The 18,195-nt window shown below is 32.3% G+C and overlaps 2 protein-coding genes across 5 annotated transcripts in view; both read right to left on the reverse strand.

Annotated features, from left to right (window-relative positions):
* The window catches only part of LOC118060427 (integrin-linked protein kinase 1), a 102,982-nt gene that overhangs the window by 75,838 nt on the left and 8,949 nt on the right, over nt 1–18,195 (reverse strand). The window lies entirely within an intron of this gene.
* Nucleotides 6,265–9,894, reverse strand: LOC140954866 (LEAF RUST 10 DISEASE-RESISTANCE LOCUS RECEPTOR-LIKE PROTEIN KINASE-like 2.1). Its single transcript, XM_073405781.1, has 5 exons — nt 9,084–9,894; nt 8,711–8,752; nt 8,532–8,564; nt 8,013–8,096; nt 6,265–7,426 (listed from the first exon to the last, which is right to left on the reverse strand). Exons 1-5 carry the CDS (start codon nt 9,820–9,822, stop codon nt 6,969–6,971), a joined length of 1,356 nt encoding a protein of 451 aa, XP_073261882.1. The 5' UTR covers nt 9,823–9,894; the 3' UTR covers nt 6,265–6,968.

Below are 18,195 nucleotides of genomic sequence, written 5' to 3' on the forward strand. Positions count from 1 at the left end.
GAAATATAATTTTGAAACCAGTTAAAAGCATTGAAGGTATAGTTTTTAAATCCGATCGGGTATAATAATCAGGTCACGGGTAGGGGTCAACCCAAAAAAACAATAACTTTTATGATCAATAAAAAAAAAAAATAAACAAGGCAATGTATCCTCCAATATAACGTAAACTCAATAAAAAAAATAATTATATTCTCTGGTTTATATAAACTTATTCTAGCGAGCCTTCAAGCCTGGACATGCTCTCCTTTTTTTCAAGCCAAATCGTCAACGACAGACTCTTATAAAATAAAATGATAAAAACATTCAATGCATCATAAATTCTACATAAGCCTCATCAAAATCAACCCCACATCCAGTAGCTAGAGCTAAATCCAATGCTCCACCAAATCCTAAAAAAAATCTCAAATTACAAATTATTCCAAGAAAACCAAAAAAACAAAATCATAAGAAAACCCATTTTCTCAAAACAAAAACTGAACCATAAAAATCATAACTTGATAACAACAAACAACAATTTGTTTGGATTCAACAACTTACTTTCGATTGAAGGAGAGAAGAGAATTAAGCCATCATATAAGTACTGGCCATTACGTTGAAGGGCGAGTTTTGGGTCATAAGCAAGCTTGAAATCAAGATCGAAGCCACGAGATTTGATAGAATTTAAGAAGATTGAGTGTGAAGATTTGAGTGACAAGTCGTCGAGGAGGACTAAGAGGCGACGATCTGTTGGGAAATATGTGGAGAAAGAGAGGGAGAGAATGAGAAGGAGTGTGACCGATAGAATTGTTAAGATTGAGAATCTGTTTCTTTCCATTTTTGCAGTCTTGGCTGCCTAAGTGAGAGAGTGCAAGAGAGAGAGAGAGAGAAGGCTTATCAAAAATTAAGGCTGAAGGCTATGAAGTATGAACTTCGAAGAGAGACGGGGATTAATCGACAGTAAAAAGCTAAAGCCAAAAACGACGTCGTTTAACATATATATATCTTTAAAAACAGCTGGGTCTCAGCTGGGTTTACCCGGGTCAACCGGGCCCGAGTTAACCCACCGGGTTGACCGGGTTTTTCCAGTCCAATTCTCTGATGGGTCTTTTCATTAACTCGACCTGATTCCAGCCTCGGATTAGCTGATTCCTGTATCGATCCACGGGCCTAGTTTTAAAATTGGAGGAGTCTGTCTCCAAAATTCATTTAACGTCATTTTCAAAGAGAGATTCCACTCTGATTTGCAAAGCCTCACTGATCGCAATCACCTCCAAAAATATGCTGCACCGACATGATTAGATTATGTTTTTGAAAAATTTTAAATTTATTTTAAATTTTAATTTTTAAATTATTTTGATATATTGATATTAAATATAAAAATTTTAATATATGGTGTTGTACGGCTGAATTATTTTGTACTGATCGCTATCACTTCATTTGATTTATTTGTTAGAATGAGCTGTCAAACATGCACCAACTGGATTAATTAAATTGAGCGGGAGGTCCCAGCCCAGCGGCTGGGGAGACAGAAGTCTCCTCCGTTGCCTGGGTTCGACTCCCAAGCTCACCCATGTACTTGGGGGTTCTGCTAGTGGGGGAGGCGTTTATTCCCTCTCTATACCGCACGGGTTGGAACCCCTTTGTATACCTTCCTGCCATCCCCGCGGTGACTTACCTGCCTTCTGGGCTTGCAGGGTGTTCAGTTAGGCCCTGGGGATTGGTCGTGGTGCGCGCAAGCTGGCCCGGACACCCCAGGTTAATCAAAAAAAAAAAAAAAATGTGTTGCCCCGACTTGGTTAGTCAATCATGTACAATATAATCAACATTGTGCTAGAGGAAGGGGTTATAAATTTATTGTGTTTATGGGAGTGTGGTGGTGAAATTGTATTTCTGAAAAATTTTGAAGTTTTTATTTTTTAAATTATTTATTTTTATGCTTTTAGAATATTTTTTATGTGTTGATATTAAATATATATTTTAAAAAATATATATTATTTTAATATATTTTTAAATAAAAAATATTTTAAAATTTGTTATGTAGGTTCAAAACCATTAGAGAATAAGATGTATATACAACATTTTTTCACTCTGGTCCTACTTTTTCCACATAGACAGCTCTACTTTTTCATATTTATACTTACTCCTCGCATTTTTTTTATTTAATTTCCTTACTTCATATCCATAAAAATCAAATCACGGAACTTGAACCATATGTTTTTCGTTGTTTTTTTATTTAATTTCCTTAGTTCATAGCCAAAAAAGAGAGATTGTTGCTATCATCTTTCTACTCGGCACGACACGTGTATATTACTTTGGATTTTATTTTCTTGGAGTCAAAGTAGTATTCCTCGACTTCCTCATCCATCTCTCTCTTTAAAAAATAAAATAAAATAATGAGTTTATATTTTAAAAGGATATTTAAAAGTGAAATTGTAATTATTTTTTTAAAATGTTTTTTATTTAAAAATATATCAAAATAATATTTTTTATTTTTAAAAAATTATTTTTTTATATTAGTGTAAATAAAATGATCTAAAAACATTAAAAAAATATTAATTTAAAAAAAAATAATTTTTTTTAAAACTAAAAAACAAACAGAAAATATACCCACCGGTCCAATTATCAATAGGAGAAGAGCACGTAAAAGACCCCTTGAGGTAATACACTTTGGGTATTTTGTATCAAACATTAGGAAGATGGAAGGATACAAATAGAAAAAAGATAAATTAAACCGTATATTCTCGAAGTTGAATGAAATTAAAACGTAACCATCTTGGATCAAAGACTTGCAGGAGATATTGCATTGTCGAAGTCAATGGCAAGAAGAGCTACCACCGAAAGAAGAAGAAGGGGAGGACTTCTTGATGGCCTACACTTCCATAGTCAAGCTCGTCTCATTGAATACTTGGAGAATTATGCACACATGGTTTTCTGGAAAACAACCTATGGCCCTGTCGGTTGTTTTACGGAGGAAAACACTATCTAAATTTCTCAATGATTGTCGATGAAAAATATTTTTGAGTTAAAAAAAAAAACTTGTTTTTGGTTTTATAATTTTTGGTTAAATATATTTTCTAGAAGTCACAAATAAAAACAGAATTTGTTAAAGCTTTTTCATCATTTGATCCTTTTTTTAAATTATCTAGAGGCAATTTGATATTTTAATAAATATAAAATATTATTTTTAAAAATATTATTATTCTTTTATTTTTTAATAATTTTTTTTATCTAACAATTTGTTATTTATTTTTTTAATTAGTATTTATTTTTTTCCAAAAATAATTTATAAAATTTAATTTTTTTTTTGGATATATTAGCTGGTCACTTTTGATTGTTAGTTGCAGACATTGGTGATGTGGGTAGTCTGTACTTCTCCAAGTCAGTTGGTATGATTGTCTTGAAAGGTTGAAGATGAGTTTAAGCGGTAGATGTTGGTTTTTTAAATTATTTATTGTTTGAAAATATATTAAAATATTTTTTTATTAAAAATTAATTTTTAATATTATTATATTAAAATAATAAAAAAATTAAAATTTTAAAAATACCATTTGAAATACAATTTCAAAAACAGATGAAAGCATTAGAGGAGTTAGTTTCCAAGTCCAGAATACATTCCAGTGGTCACTGTAAAGTCATTTGCTTAGCAGCACACAATAAGATTAATTTGAAACATTCTTATGAACATATTTATGCTCAGGGAGTAACTTCTTTGGATTCATTTTAAAGAAAAAGATACAAGAAGAAAAGTGAAATTCCAACTACAAATATTCTTATTAATTTTTTATAAGTTTTGAATTTTATTTCTTTTCTTATCTTTTTTTTTTTCAAAATAATTACAAGAGATCATTAATTGATATATTATTACTAGTTACTTCTTATCACTCCGTAAACACCACAAAAGTTTCTTGTTCAAGACAACAAGTGTCTATCTTAAACTACATGTTTAATCTTTATATTTATAATTTACTTCTTTTATCAATTTCATGTTAGTTTCAGATTTATTATTATTATTGAGAATTATAATAAATAAAAGAAAAGTAAGTTTTTTTTGCAATTTTATCCGGGAAAAAATACATTTTTTAAATAAAATTAATAAATTATGGATGATCATTGCTAGTGTAGGGACTATTTAGTTATTTCAAATACTATAAGGGTTAATTAACTAATACAAATAAAATTAGGGACTAAGATATAACACTCAATCTTTTAGGGACGTTTGTGGTGAGAATGCGTGTGGCGGGTTTGTGCCGTTGGATTTTTTAATCTTGAGCAACAATTGATTGATTTGGGAGTTCACCTGATTACTCAATATCTAGAGCAATCTTGGCATGTGAAGTGGATTATTTTTTTATTAAAGTATTTTTCCTTCCTCTCATCAAAAAACATATGCTAAAAATAGAAAAGTGTTATCCTAAAAAAATAATAAATATTTTCAAAATACTTTAAAATCATTTTTTAAAATAGTTTTAACAGGAAGATAAAACTAATAATGCTATGTGTGTTTGATTAGAACATTTTCCTTCTAATGCTTTAAAATCATTGTTTATAATTGAAAACAAACGTAGAAAGAATATTAGATGTATTAATTTGATGCAAAAATAATATAATTTTAACCTAAAGTTAAAACTTGAAATAGTAGGGAGTCATAAGATATATTTAAATGTCAAGGACTTATTTTTTACAACAAAATAAATTTAAATGAAAATAAGTCATGAAAAATTAATAAATATTATTTCTTAAGCTGTAATTGTTATATCCTGATATACATATATTTATTGTTTCACAATTAGCTAATAAAAGCAAAGTAAAAATACAATTAGTGAAGTACTATATAGAAAACAAAAGTTATCCAACTTATTAGTTAATTTTAAATATTTAAGATTATTTTGATCTTTTAAATAAAATAAATACTCACATTATATTGCAAAATAATTCTAAAAATTCATCCAAAAGTTCAACTACTGCATGCTGCAAAAAGTAAGGTTCAACATGTTTTTTGCTTCCACATAATATTTACGGTGTGCTATTGAAACATTTTGCAATAAATTTGCATCATTTTTAATGGATGTTGTGGTGTTTCTCAAATTCCTTTGGTTTACATTAAAAAGGAATTTTAAAAGTATTTATAAATAAAAAAATATTTTAAAAATTAATTTTTACACACTTTAAAAAAAAAATCTATCTTCAAATCAATCCAACTATGAAGATGAAAACATGACATGTCAATTCTCCATGTCCTCCAATCATTAATGACATGTGAACGGCAAAAAATAATATAAATTATTATTAAAATTTTATTTAATAATTAAAATTTTATTTTATTAAATTATATGGAAATTAAAATAGATTTTCACATGACACCAACGAATGTATTTGTTTATTTAAAATCCATTTTTCATTTAGTTCTTTTTTATTTTGATAAAAAAATATTTTATATCAACCATGTGAATTTTTAAATTAAAACTTTAGATAATTAAAATAAAAATTTATAAAAAATCTAATTATTAGAGAATAATCTAAAATTATTCTTTGTAACTCATCTAACAATTTTAATTTTTAAATAAAAATAATACTTTGACACTAATGATTTAATTGAAGGTAAAAATAATATATATCTTTTCATTCAAAATTATCATTTTTTATTCATGGAATTCTTTTTTTTAGACAAAAATATATTTTCTAAAAGCATGATTTTTAAATAAAAACTTATCAAAAATAAAAAAGTACGTGCCTCCCAGCTATAAAAGCTGATTGTTTGTTACTAATGATTGCATGCATGACTTTCAAAAATCTGATCGATAAATCCTTTGCAATAATTTTATATAATCTGTTTACCAGTCTAATTGGCCTTAGATCCTTTAATTTGGGAATTAAAGTGATATATGCAATTATTGATCTAGCCGGCATGTTCCCAGGTCTAAAGAGCTCAGTCATTATCTCATGAATTTCTTCACCAATTAAATCATAGTCTTCGCATCACCTGGGCCTTCACGATTCCAAACAGCATGTGCAACCTCCTCTACAGTCATTATTTTCTCTGACACAAACAGAGTCTTTTGAATAGTACCTGACTGTTTCAGTTGTGATATCTTCAGGCTTGTGAATGTCATCAACTCCATCCAAATTCATTTTTTAGGATAGGGTTTAATACAAACAATACACAAAAACAAGATAAAAACACCACAGTTAAAAATAAACTTGATTTTGATTTTGAAAAACAGAAAAAAATATCTACCAATTAAAACCAAGTCTACCAACTAGAAAAAGTTGAATGGATTATTCCTCTTAACAAACAACATATATGTCACATATTCTTTAATAATTCATTCATTAATTGTAGAGTTATTACAATCATTTGATGAATCTGATAACTTTGCATGATTAGCTCTATCATCTTCTTGATGTGGGGTAAGAAAAGGCTTAGGAGGCATTCGTAGGGATTCAACATCCGATTCAAGCATCTTTACAACTTTATGCATTGAGGGACGATCAACAGGCTTCAACTGTATGCACCACAATGCCACAATAATCATCTTTTTCATTGTTTTTTCTTCATGTTCCATGGCATTTTCTAGTACTTCTATGTCCTTTCCTTCACTAACTTGGTCATAAATCCATAAAGGGAAGTAAATTTGGCTTGAATGACTTGCGAATGCATTCAAGTTCTTTCTTCTTCCTACCATTTCCATTAATAACATCCCGTAACTATATATATCAGCTTTGTCAGAGACACCTCCAATATTCTTATAAAATAGTTCGGGAGCCATGTATCCTATTGTTCCTCTAGCAGCACTAAGGGACACAGTGTTATTATTTGTTGGGTAAAATTTGGCTAGTCCAAAATCTGAAACTTTCGGAACAAACTTATCATTAAGAAGAATGTTGTGAGGCTTGATATCAAAAATGTAAGATTTGCATATCACAACCTCGATGTAGATATTCAATGCCACGAGCCACCCCAAGAGAAATCTCATACATTTTCTCATTGCTTAGTAAGACGCTACCTTCCCTATAAAAATATACTTTTCAAGAGATCCATTGGGCATGAACTCATATATAAGAGCACGCTTTGATCCCTCAACAGTGAAGCCTATAAGCTGCACAACATTGACATGGTGAATTCTTCCAATTGTGGCAACTTCGTTCATAAAATCTTGTTCATTATCTTTTAACTTGTCCAATATTTTAACTGCTGCAAAACGACCACTACGAAGCTTTCCCTTATACACTGAGCCAGAGCCTCCTTCACCCAACTTGTCTCTAAATCCGTTGGTTATCTTCTTAATTTCTGAGTAAGTGTACCTTATCGGCATGAGATCATTATCATGACTTTGCAAGAATTTTTCAATGTCTTCGTACATAGATAAATGCCGTCTTCGCCATTTATAAATCAGTAAAGTTAGGAGACATGAAAGCCCACATGGGAACAGTAGCACATGATATATCACTGTATAGAGACATTTGAAACATATCAACACATTTTTACAAATGCTTCATTGGTTTTAGTTATGAGTATATATGTGTGATTAATTTTTCATTCTAAATTCTCTAATTTCAAAATCTGATCCTCATGCCTCTCAACACTCTAATATATATATATATTATCATGCTAGGCACTTAGAAAAGCAGACAACATAAAAACATCTGATTGTTTTTATAAAATAAGATCATTAACGGAAAGAAAAAATAATAAAAAAGTGTTATCCTAAAGAAAAAGTAAATACTTTCAAAATACTCTGTGTAATGACAACATTTTCCATCTAATGCTTTAAAATTATTGTTTATAATTGAAAAAAAAAAGTAGAAAGAATATTAGATGCATTAATTTGATGCAAAAATAATATAAATTTAACCTAAAGTTAAAACTGGAAATAGTAGGGAGTCATGAGAAATATTTAAATTTTAAGGACTTAATTTTTACAACTAAATAAATTTAATGAAAATAAGTAGAAGCTACAGGATACAACCACAATGAAAATAATATATATTTATTGTTTCACAATAAACTGATAAAAGCAAAATAAAATACTTACCAATAAGGACAAGTGTCACAGTGGGAAAGAATATAAGAAAGCTTAGTACAATTGAAGGGGTGGTCGTCCAGTATTGACAATAATCTGCCAAATAAATAAAAAAATAAAAAAAAAAAAATGTTGAATGATTTAATTATCATTCATGTAGTTATTTGACTATAAGGGAGAATCAATTCATTCAAATTAAAAGCATTATAAATTATAAAATAATAGAAAGATAAGAGACAGTCTATTAGATATAAGAAGATTAGAAGTGATATCTTATTTCTTATTTTCATCAAGAAGATTAAATTATTTTTAAAAAGGGTTGTATTTTATCAAAATCTAAGAGTTTAGCTACCGAAAAAACTTCTATTGCTATGGGTAACTTGAAGGCGAACATTGATATGTACGTCATTGAAACTTGGATTGAAAAAAAAAAAAAAAACATTTTAGGGTCTTTTATTTATTTTATTAGAAAAATAAATATCAGTACTCTTTCTGTAAAATGATATAATTACACAAAATAAATTAACTCACCCCCATGAGTTCGACACAATATCCAGTCGATACCTATAATCACCAAGAAAAATATGAATCAGCGTGCAAAATCTTGATAATTAATTAAAAGGTAAAAAAAAACAAAAAACTCATTCGCGAAGAAAATGCGGAGTAAATGTATCGTTTTGTAGAACATGTAAGACCATAATAGTCCTCACCTTCAACAAAAAGGTATACCAGCTTCCATCCGGTATAACTCCCTAGTGCATTTCAAGAAAAAAGAAAAGGTCAACAGTATTGATATTTACAAACTTACAATTTTAACTGAAGTGAACAACATTTATTAAAATATAAAATAAACCCTTAACACATAAACGGAAACCAAGCAATATTGGAGCATTACAATAGATTATCATAATTGAAAGATTTCTATTAACTTGAAAGATCACCTTGTTTCTGAAAATTGGAAGCTGTGTCATTCAGACATGTAGATTTAAACCCTTAACACATAAAATAAAGCAAATATTGTATGCATATTCATAATTCAGTACTTGAGGTAAGCTGATACATATGGAGAGAGAGAGTACGTACGGTAGTCGTTATATTGTAAACAATTGTGTTTCTCCACGGTGGCTTCATCAAGGTTGCAGCGGTTCTCCACGGTGCCATAATAACAACAGAAAGAGAACCATGAACGCTCGAACCCATATACCAAAATATCATGGACATCTGTATACGACTTATTTCTCATATTTTTTGGCACAGGATAAATCAAATTTATACGGCACAAGTCAGGTACATCCTGGATCCCCCCATCAACCATGACATAGGAATGACCACTGCCATTTTTGCAAGAAGAAGCATCCATAATATAATCTGGAGGATTCAGCATTTGATTCTCGCAACTTAAAAAAGTTAACAAAGAACCGTTTGCAGAATATAGCTGATAATAATAATTGCCGTCCGCAGAGCGGAGCAATTGATCTGTAAGAGAATGATGAGGGATGGAGAAGCAATCATCCTTCTGAACAGCAGCATCCACAAGTCGAATTGTGAAGTCACTGTAATTGATTGCCTGGACATAATACTTTACCATGTCCAAGTATAAAGTTGGACGTTCGTTGTTTTCACAAACAAGTTCAAAACTTTTGTCGCCACAGCTCTCGGGATCGGTATTTAGTCGAAAAGGGTAGCTAATATTACGGATATTGCCACAAGAAGAAGGAGCGCAGTTCTTTGTAGCACTGCAGCTATGGTGGGTGGATAGGATCAGTAGAAAAGGGAGGGCTGCATATGCACCGAAGAGGTGCCTTAATTCTCTACTGAACATTGAGAGAGAAACTTTCTTTGGGAAACCAAATAATGGCTTTGTTACACTTTGCTCAAAAGATGTAAATATATTATGTGGTCTTGAGAACAATACTCAGTCAACAGAGTTATTGCCTACACTTACAAAGTCAATTACATATTTATTAAATTTCTAAAATGCGATGCGTGCAGACGAGCCCATTCAATGTTTTTGAAATTTCCAAAAAGAGGAGACATCCTTGAAGTTTCCAAGTCAATGAGAGAAAAAAAGCAAGGAAAGAATGTCCATTCAATATTTAAATATAAATATAGTAAGAGTCAATTAGAAATGCAAATCGTAATAATACTCTCATAAGTAGGAGACCACGAAACTAAAGTCTTTGGAAAAACTTTCACTCTATATATATATTCCATAATTTTCAATGGACGTAGCATTTCTAAATTCATTTGGAATGATGATACCGTTCCTTTGGTTTAGACTTGCATCATAGTCTAAAAAGCAAGCATCAATTAAAAAAAACATGTATTTATATAAAATAAAAATAAAATACTTATCTATTTGAATGATTAATTTGAAAACATAAATGCATGAATATATATATATAAAAAAAAACATGCATCTATATAAAAAAATAAAAAATAAAAGAATAATTAATTTGAAAAAAATAAACAAGAAAAAATAAATTACAAAGTAAATATTTTATTTTCACAGAAAAGTCATGGAAAAAATTATTATAAAATACTTTGTATATCATGTCCTTATGTAATTATTCAAAAACTAATTGTTAATATTATCATAAAAAATCTAATCATATTTGAAAATTATAATATATATAATCGGGTACTTTTAAAATATCTTCTTTATAATTCAATTAAAAGCGAGTTTTGTACAATAATCTTTAAAAAATAATAATAATAATTAAAACGATAGGGGAAATAATGGTAGATAATTATCAAATACGGTAAATATTGAATTGTGGTTAATTGCCTAAACGCAATGTCTTGCCACGTTGAAGTATAAAATTGAAATTGTGATTAAGTGCAATAATTGTTGTTCTTTCTAGCACACGAGCATGTGTGCTTGAGAAGAATAATTACCTACAGACAAGGAATTATATCATCTTGGATCAATCGAAATAAAATGAATGGCCAAAAATTAAAGTCTTTGAATTATTCAAGGGTCACTCTCTCACTAGTTACATCAATTAAAGTTTAAACCATATAATCTTGAGGGATGTAGTTTATTGGTCAGGTCCTGAATCTACTTTCTAAAAGTTACTAATTCGAGTCTCACAACTCTCAGGACTACTGAAGACTTACATGGTCATTAACTTCAGAGTCCATGAAATTAGTTGAGGTACGCGCAAACTGACCCGGACACCCACATTAAATAATAATAATAATAAAAAAGTTTAAACACACACACAAATTGTAACTCATAAAGATGAAGAAAGTATTACTGATTTGAACCGAAAAATGGAAGAACATTTCAATTCAAATAATATATCTTAAAAATTATATATAATCTCACTTCAATTGATAAACTTTGGTCAATCCTCCTTGTAAACAAGAAATTCTCTAGATTACGAATACCATCTTGGATCCCTACGAAAGGAAATCAATGGCCACAAACCACTAAAGTCTTGGAATTATTGCTTGGTTGCTCTCTAGCTCAATGATTAAGATTTAGGAAATTGCATGAAAAGTTCCCACCACCGATGAAGGGGAAGACCTCTTTGTGGCCTCCGCTTACAAAGTCAAGCTCTTCTACATCTCGGGTCCATCCTGAATGTGATGCTGACGAGCCCAAACAGAGAAGAAAGAAATGGAAAACAAAAATGTAAGAAATTAAGTAATTGAATTTTAATAAAGTTTTATATATAAAGCAGAAATTATCTACTTAGTTAATTTTAAATACTTGAAATTATTCTTATCTTTTAAATAAAACAAATATCAGCATAATACTCCAAAATAATCCTAAAACCCATCCAAAAGTTCAACTTACTATTGGAAAAGTGAGGCTGAAAACATTTGTTTTTGCTTTTCCACGTAGCATTTGCGGTATATACAATTGAAACACTTGAAACAACAAATTTGCATAATCTTTAATGGAGGTTGCTTTTCATACGACATATGTACTATCTTTTCTTTTCTCTTTTTTAACGCGGAGTTGCTGACGCAACAAACACTATCTCAATTTTTCAATGATTGTCGATGAACAATATTTTTGAGTTAAAAAAAAAACTTGTTTTTGGTTTTATAATTTTTGATGAAATATATTTTTGGTTGCTGGTTCCAGACATTGATGATCTGGGTGGTCGCGTTACTTTGGGTCACTTAATGTGACTGTCTGAAAAGGTTGAAAGAGAAAGGTTGAAGATGGATTTGGGTGCCGGTATTTGATGCTTAAAAATATATTAAAAATATATTTTTATTAAAAATTAATGATTAAAAAATAATTATGCACCCAAATGTAAGGAGTCTTCGCTTGAAGTTTCCAAGTCTTCTCTTACATAAAGGTTACGACATAAAGTCCTATCTTTTCTTTTCTTTTCTTTTTCTTTAACGCGGAGTCTTCTCTGACGCAACAAATGTAAGGAGTCTTCGCTTGAAGTTTCCAAGTCTTCTCTTACATAAAGGTTACGACATAAAGTCCTATCTTTTCTTTTCTTTTTCTTTTCTTTAACGCGGAGTCTTCTCTGACGCAACAAACTATGGCCCCGTCGGTTGTTTTACGGAGGAAAACACTATCTAAATTTATTTATTTTTTTGATATTTTGAATGATGAAACTCTTGGTTATTAATATAGTTCAGTGAAGGAAAAGAGGAGCTGGTGGTCACTTTGGGTTGTTAGTTACACTGGTGATGTTGAAGATAGTTTAAGTAACAGTGGTTGTTTTTAAAAATATTTATTATTTAAAAAATATATTAAAATGATTTTTTAAAAGAAATACAATTTCAAAACAGATGAAAGCATTAGAGGAGTCTGTCTCCAAAATTCACTTCACAAAAGGGAGATTCCGCTCTGATTTGTAAAGCCTCGTGGATTCCACTTCATTCGATTCTTTACTAGAATGAGCTGTCAAACATGCACCAACTGGATTAATCGAATGCTGCTGCATAAATTTAAAAGCGATAATTAAAAAATTATTAGTTCGAGTTTTATAAATTTCAGGATTATTAAAGGCTTATTTAAATCATTAACTTTAAAATTCATAAAATTAATTAAAATATACACAATTTATATTGCACTCACTTAGTTAATCAACCATGTACAATTGTTATAAACTTGATTTTTTTTTTTTAGTGTGGTTAAATCAAGTTTTGGAAAATTTTGAAATTTAAAAAAAAATTATTTGTTTTTATATTTTTAAATTATTTCATAAATATAGATTTTTTTAAAAAAAATAGATTTTTAATATATTTTAAAATAAAAAATATTTTAAAAAATCATCTTTATAATTTTATATTCATTTGTAGCAATTATAGAAAAAGATGTATATACAACATTTTTTCACTCTTGTCCTACATTTTCCACATAGACAGATCTACCTTCCATATTAGTACTTACTCCTCGCATTTTTTATTGTTTCTCCTTTGTTCATATCCATAAAAATCAAAGCCAAAAAAGAGATTGTTGCTATCATCCTTCTACTCGACACATGCATATTACTTTGGATTTCATTTTCTTGGAGTCAAAGTAGTATCCTCACCCATCTCTCCTCTTCAAAAAAAAAAAAAAAGAGAGAAATTAATGAGGTTATACTTTGATGGCATTGAAGACCAACCAGTCCAATTATAGATTGTAGAAGACCACGTAAAAGACCTCTAATACACTTTGCTTCATCTCCTAATATTCCAGATTGTTTTATTGGATATAAATTACCTTTCAGTCATAATCAAGAAAAATCATCAAATCGATATTCTCTAGAATACAGAGCAAGAAAATCAAAGTATTATCTCAGAAGCTGGCAAAACTTGTGTACACCAACTTTCATCCATACAGGTCCCTTACAAACTACGTACAGGTAGCTCTTCCAAAACCAGAGTGGACTCAAGCTATAATTATAGAAATGTGAAGGCATTGCAGAAAAACCAAGCATGGAGTCTTGTTCCCTACTCGTTATTGTTGGGTTTATTTAATGAAATAATGTTCTGAATTCTATGAGATATATACAACATTTCAAGCTCTTGTGAAAACTCAACATTCTGTTGTAATCAAATACTTTAGGTGTGATTTGGATGGGGAATACACTTCTAATAAATTTTGTCAGTTGTTTGCCTTAGATGGAACTGTTCACCAAACTTCATGTATAGATACTCCTGAGCAAAATGGTGTTGCTAGAAGAAAACATAGGCACATTATTGAAACTGCTTGTTCTCTCTTGTTGTCTGCTTCTGTTCCTAATGAGTTTTGGGGAGAAACTATCCTTATTGCTGTAAGTTTGATTAATATAATCTCATCTTCACATAGTTCAAGTTTATCTCCTTTTGAAAAAGTTATATGGCATGTCCCTGATTATTCCTCCTTTAGAGTTTTTGGTTGTAATTGTTTCATTCTTCGTCCTCATGCAAAATGCAATAAATTGTCCTCTTGTTATGCTATTTGCGTCTTTCTAGGTTATGGTGAAAGTTGTTATTACCCAATTTTTGACCCATCTTTTTAATAAATTTTTCAAAAAATTCAAAAATAGTGAAAAACAACAAAAATCCAAAAAAATATGTTTTTAATATATTTGCAATGTTTTTAGCATTTTCAACGTCTTCTAAAAAATTTTTAATTTTCAATTGTTTTTTCGAACGCGTTCGACTTTTCAAGCGTCATTTTTAAAATCATTGATTTTCCTCATCGAGTCGATGTTGATATTGCTCGTTTTCAAAAAAAATACAAAAAAAACAAGAAAAATCAAATTTTATAAAAAAAAAAAAAATTAAGAGACCAATTTTGAGACCCAAATAATATTTTTGCAGGGAGTTTTGAATATTGGAGGGGAAGGCAACCTAAGAACTTTTTTTTCTCTTCACCCGAAAGCAGCCGCTCCCCCTGGCCCAATACCATTTAATCCCTCTCTTTTAGCTGAAAATTAGGGACTTAGCCCCCCACCCATGGTCTTCTTTTCCTTGTTTCCAGCTGACATGGAGGCCCCTCCTCATGAGGAGAGCCCCTATTTCTTCTCATCCCCAGCGATTTGAAGTGAGGGGGGGATTGGTGAATTTTTTGGGGAGGACCCGAGGGCAGTGGGCAGAGACCCACGGATGTCCCTCACCTTTTGAATTTTCTTCTTCTCCCTGAACCGGCCAAGAAACACAGCCGAGAGCCCCCTCCAAAGCCATTTTTTTCTCTTCTTCCTCAGCCTCCCGAAGACCCCACCTCCACCAGACCTCCACTTTACCCATCGCAGCCACCGAACCAGCTCCCCCTCACTCTCTTCATCAGACCACAAGGAACAATAACCCAGCACAGCCAACACCCCAATTCCTCCGTCTCCCTCCTGGCCATATATATATATATATATATATATATATATATATATATATATATATATATTTTTTTTTTTTCAGCCGACCCACTCTGCTGTCTTCCTCTCCCTCACCGGATAAACCAAGAGCAGCGTCCTCTTCTCCTCTGATCTCATCAGCAGCAGCCGGTCAACGAACAGAGCCCATAACAGCGGCGGCCGAGCTCCTCCAGCACACCGAGACGCCGCCCCTCACCGCTGATCTCCCTTCCACCAAGCCACCGATCTGTAGGCGATCTCCTCAGCACCGCCACCGATCTCCCCACGATTGAAGAACCCAGCTCAGCCACACCGCGAGACAAGCTCCCCTCCTCCAGCCGTTTCTCCAGCGGCGGCCCGCAGCAGCGCCGTCCACAGATCGGCAGCCACCGCCTCCAATACTCCTTCCACAACCACCAGATCAGCCGTAAGAAAATGGCAGAATAACGAAACTGAACAGCAAAAAGGAGAAGCAGACCCGAAACAAAGAGGAAGAGAAATAAATTGAAAACAGAACAAAAATTAAAATCGACTGGTGTGCGTTCTTTGCTTGATCTGCAGGTCGGCGCCAGCGAGGAAAGAAGAGGGGAAGAAGTCGATCCGGACCCCCCTGCTGTTGGATTTTTTTTCTGGTGGCGGCGGCGCGTGGAACCACGCGCCGCCCACGCGCCGCCCCTGTTCCTGCGCCCAGAAATCCTGCCGAACACTGTTCCAGAAGGCTATCCCTGTAATTTCAGTCGGTTTTGGGGTTAATTTTTGTAATAGTAATTGTTTAATGTAATATTTGTGTAATTTTGAGTTTTTTTTATATAGTTTGTATTTTATGTAAATGTGGATGTAAGAAAAGAAAAGAAAAGAGGAAGTGATAAATAATAATAATAAAAAAAAGAATGTTTGTGTGTGTTTGTATTTTTTTTATGCATGTTATTGAATAATAATAAAAAAGGAATTTAAATGTTTTTTTTGTTTTGGGCGGGCTGGAACATCAGCCCAGCCCATGCGGCTGGGCTGAGTCTAGCCTTGTTGTGTTTTGGGCCGGAACATCAGCCCAGCCCATGTGGCTAGGCTGAGTCCAGCCCTGTTACCAGAGGGCTGGAACACCAGCCTAGCCCATGCGGCTGGGCTGAGTCCAGCCCCTTTTCACTCTGGGCCGAAACATCAGCCCAGCCCATGCGGCTGGGCTGAGTCCAGTCCTGTTGCATTTTGGGTCGGAACATCAGCCCAGCCCAAGCGGCTGGGCTGAGTCCAGCCTTGTGGCTGGACCAATACAGGCCCAGCCCACGAAGCTTGAAAGTGAATGTGGTGTGTATTTTTGTTTATGAATTTTTTTTTATGATAAAATTGCAAGAATAAAGAAGAATTTAATATTCTGATTTAATCACGGATAAAGAATCATGAACTTACATGTAAGTTGTATTTTCTGAAATTCGATGAAAGAACAGAATTTTTAAAACTTCTTTAACACATCAAGTCTACAAAGCAGCTTACCTCAGGTAGGGTGCGTTAGGGGTGCTAATACCTTCCCTAACCACAACCAGTCCCTTACCCGCGATCTCTGACAAGACCAATACATCAGGTTTCCTAGTAGCCCTCAATGAATTACTAGGTGGCGACTCCAACGAACAAAATCAGCAAAACAGGACGAATAATCGCCAGCCGATGCCGCGCGCCTGGTTTTTTTTGGGTGCGACAAAAGTTAAAAGAAGTATCGTTGTTTTGATCCAATAACTCTTAAACCTTATGTGCCTCGTCATGTTGTCTTTCTTGAGCATATATTTTTTTTTCTATTTTATCCACTACTCATAACTTGACTAGACTTGATATTATTCATATAGATCCCTTTTTTTAGGATTCTGATAATATATCATCATAGGTTCCTAGTATCACAGATACCATTTCCCATGTTCAACCAATTTGTACTCATCTTCCTACAGGTACTGAACGTTACTCTCTGACACACCTGAAGCTCCATTCTCATCTACAACCCCCTAAGCTTTGTTTGAGATTATGGATCTACCTCTACGTCAATCCATACAAATTCATAAGTCCACAAAACTATCATATTTTGCTTATTCTTCATCATTTACTTCCTTTTTAGCTTCGATTCATTGTTTCTCTGAGCCATCTTCCTATAAAGAGACAATTATTGATCCCCTTTGGCAGCAAGCTATAGATGAGGAACTTTCTGCTTTGCATAAGACAAATACTTTGGACTTGGTTCCTCTACCTCTTGGTAAGAGTATTGTTGGTTATCGTTGGGTATATAAAATCAAAACTAACTCTGATGGGTCTATTGAGCGATACAAAGCTAAGTTGGTTGCAAAAGGATACTCTCAACATTATGGTATGGATTATGAGAAGATATTTGCCCCTGTTGCAAAAATAACTACTATTTGTTCTCTTATTGTTGTAGCTTTGGTTCATCAATTTTATATCTCACAACTTGATGTTAAAAATGCCTTCTTGAATGGAGATCTTCAAGAACAAGTTTATATGGCGCCTCCTCCTAGTGTTTCACAAGACTCTCGGTATGTTTGTAAGCTCAAGAAAGTGTTATATGGTCTCAAACAAGCACCTCGTGCTTGGTTAGAGAAATTTTCTGTCATGATCTCATCTTTTAGATTTGTTTCTAATAGTCATGATTCTGCTTTTTTTATTAAGAGCACTGATGCAGGTCGTATCATTTTGTCCTTATATGTTGATGACATGATTATTACTAGTGATGATATTGATGGTATCTTAGCTTTGAAGACAAAGCTGGCTAGACAGTTTGAAATGAAGGATTTGGGTTCTCTTCGATATTTTCTGGGTATTGAGGTAGCTTACTCACCTAGAGGTTACCTTCTTTCTCAATCGAAATATGTTGCAGATATTCTTGAGCAGGCTAGACTTACTGA

This window comes from Populus alba, chromosome 17 (assembly GCF_005239225.2).
Source record: "Populus alba chromosome 17, ASM523922v2, whole genome shotgun sequence".
Taxonomy (NCBI): Eukaryota; Viridiplantae; Streptophyta; class Magnoliopsida; order Malpighiales; family Salicaceae; genus Populus; species Populus alba.

Coding starts and splice junctions, on each gene's coding strand:
- LOC140954866 (XM_073405781.1), bottom strand. CDS start 9,822: ATGTTCAGTAGAGAATTAAGGCACCTCTTCGGTGCATATGCAGCCCTC. Junction 8,753..9,083: donor TTTACAATATAACGACTACC/GTACGTACTCTC, acceptor GAAATGCACTAG/GGAGTTATACCGGATGGAAG. Junction 8,565..8,710: donor GGTATACCTTTTTGTTGAAG/GTGAGGACTATT, acceptor TGGTGATTATAG/GTATCGACTGGATATTGTGT.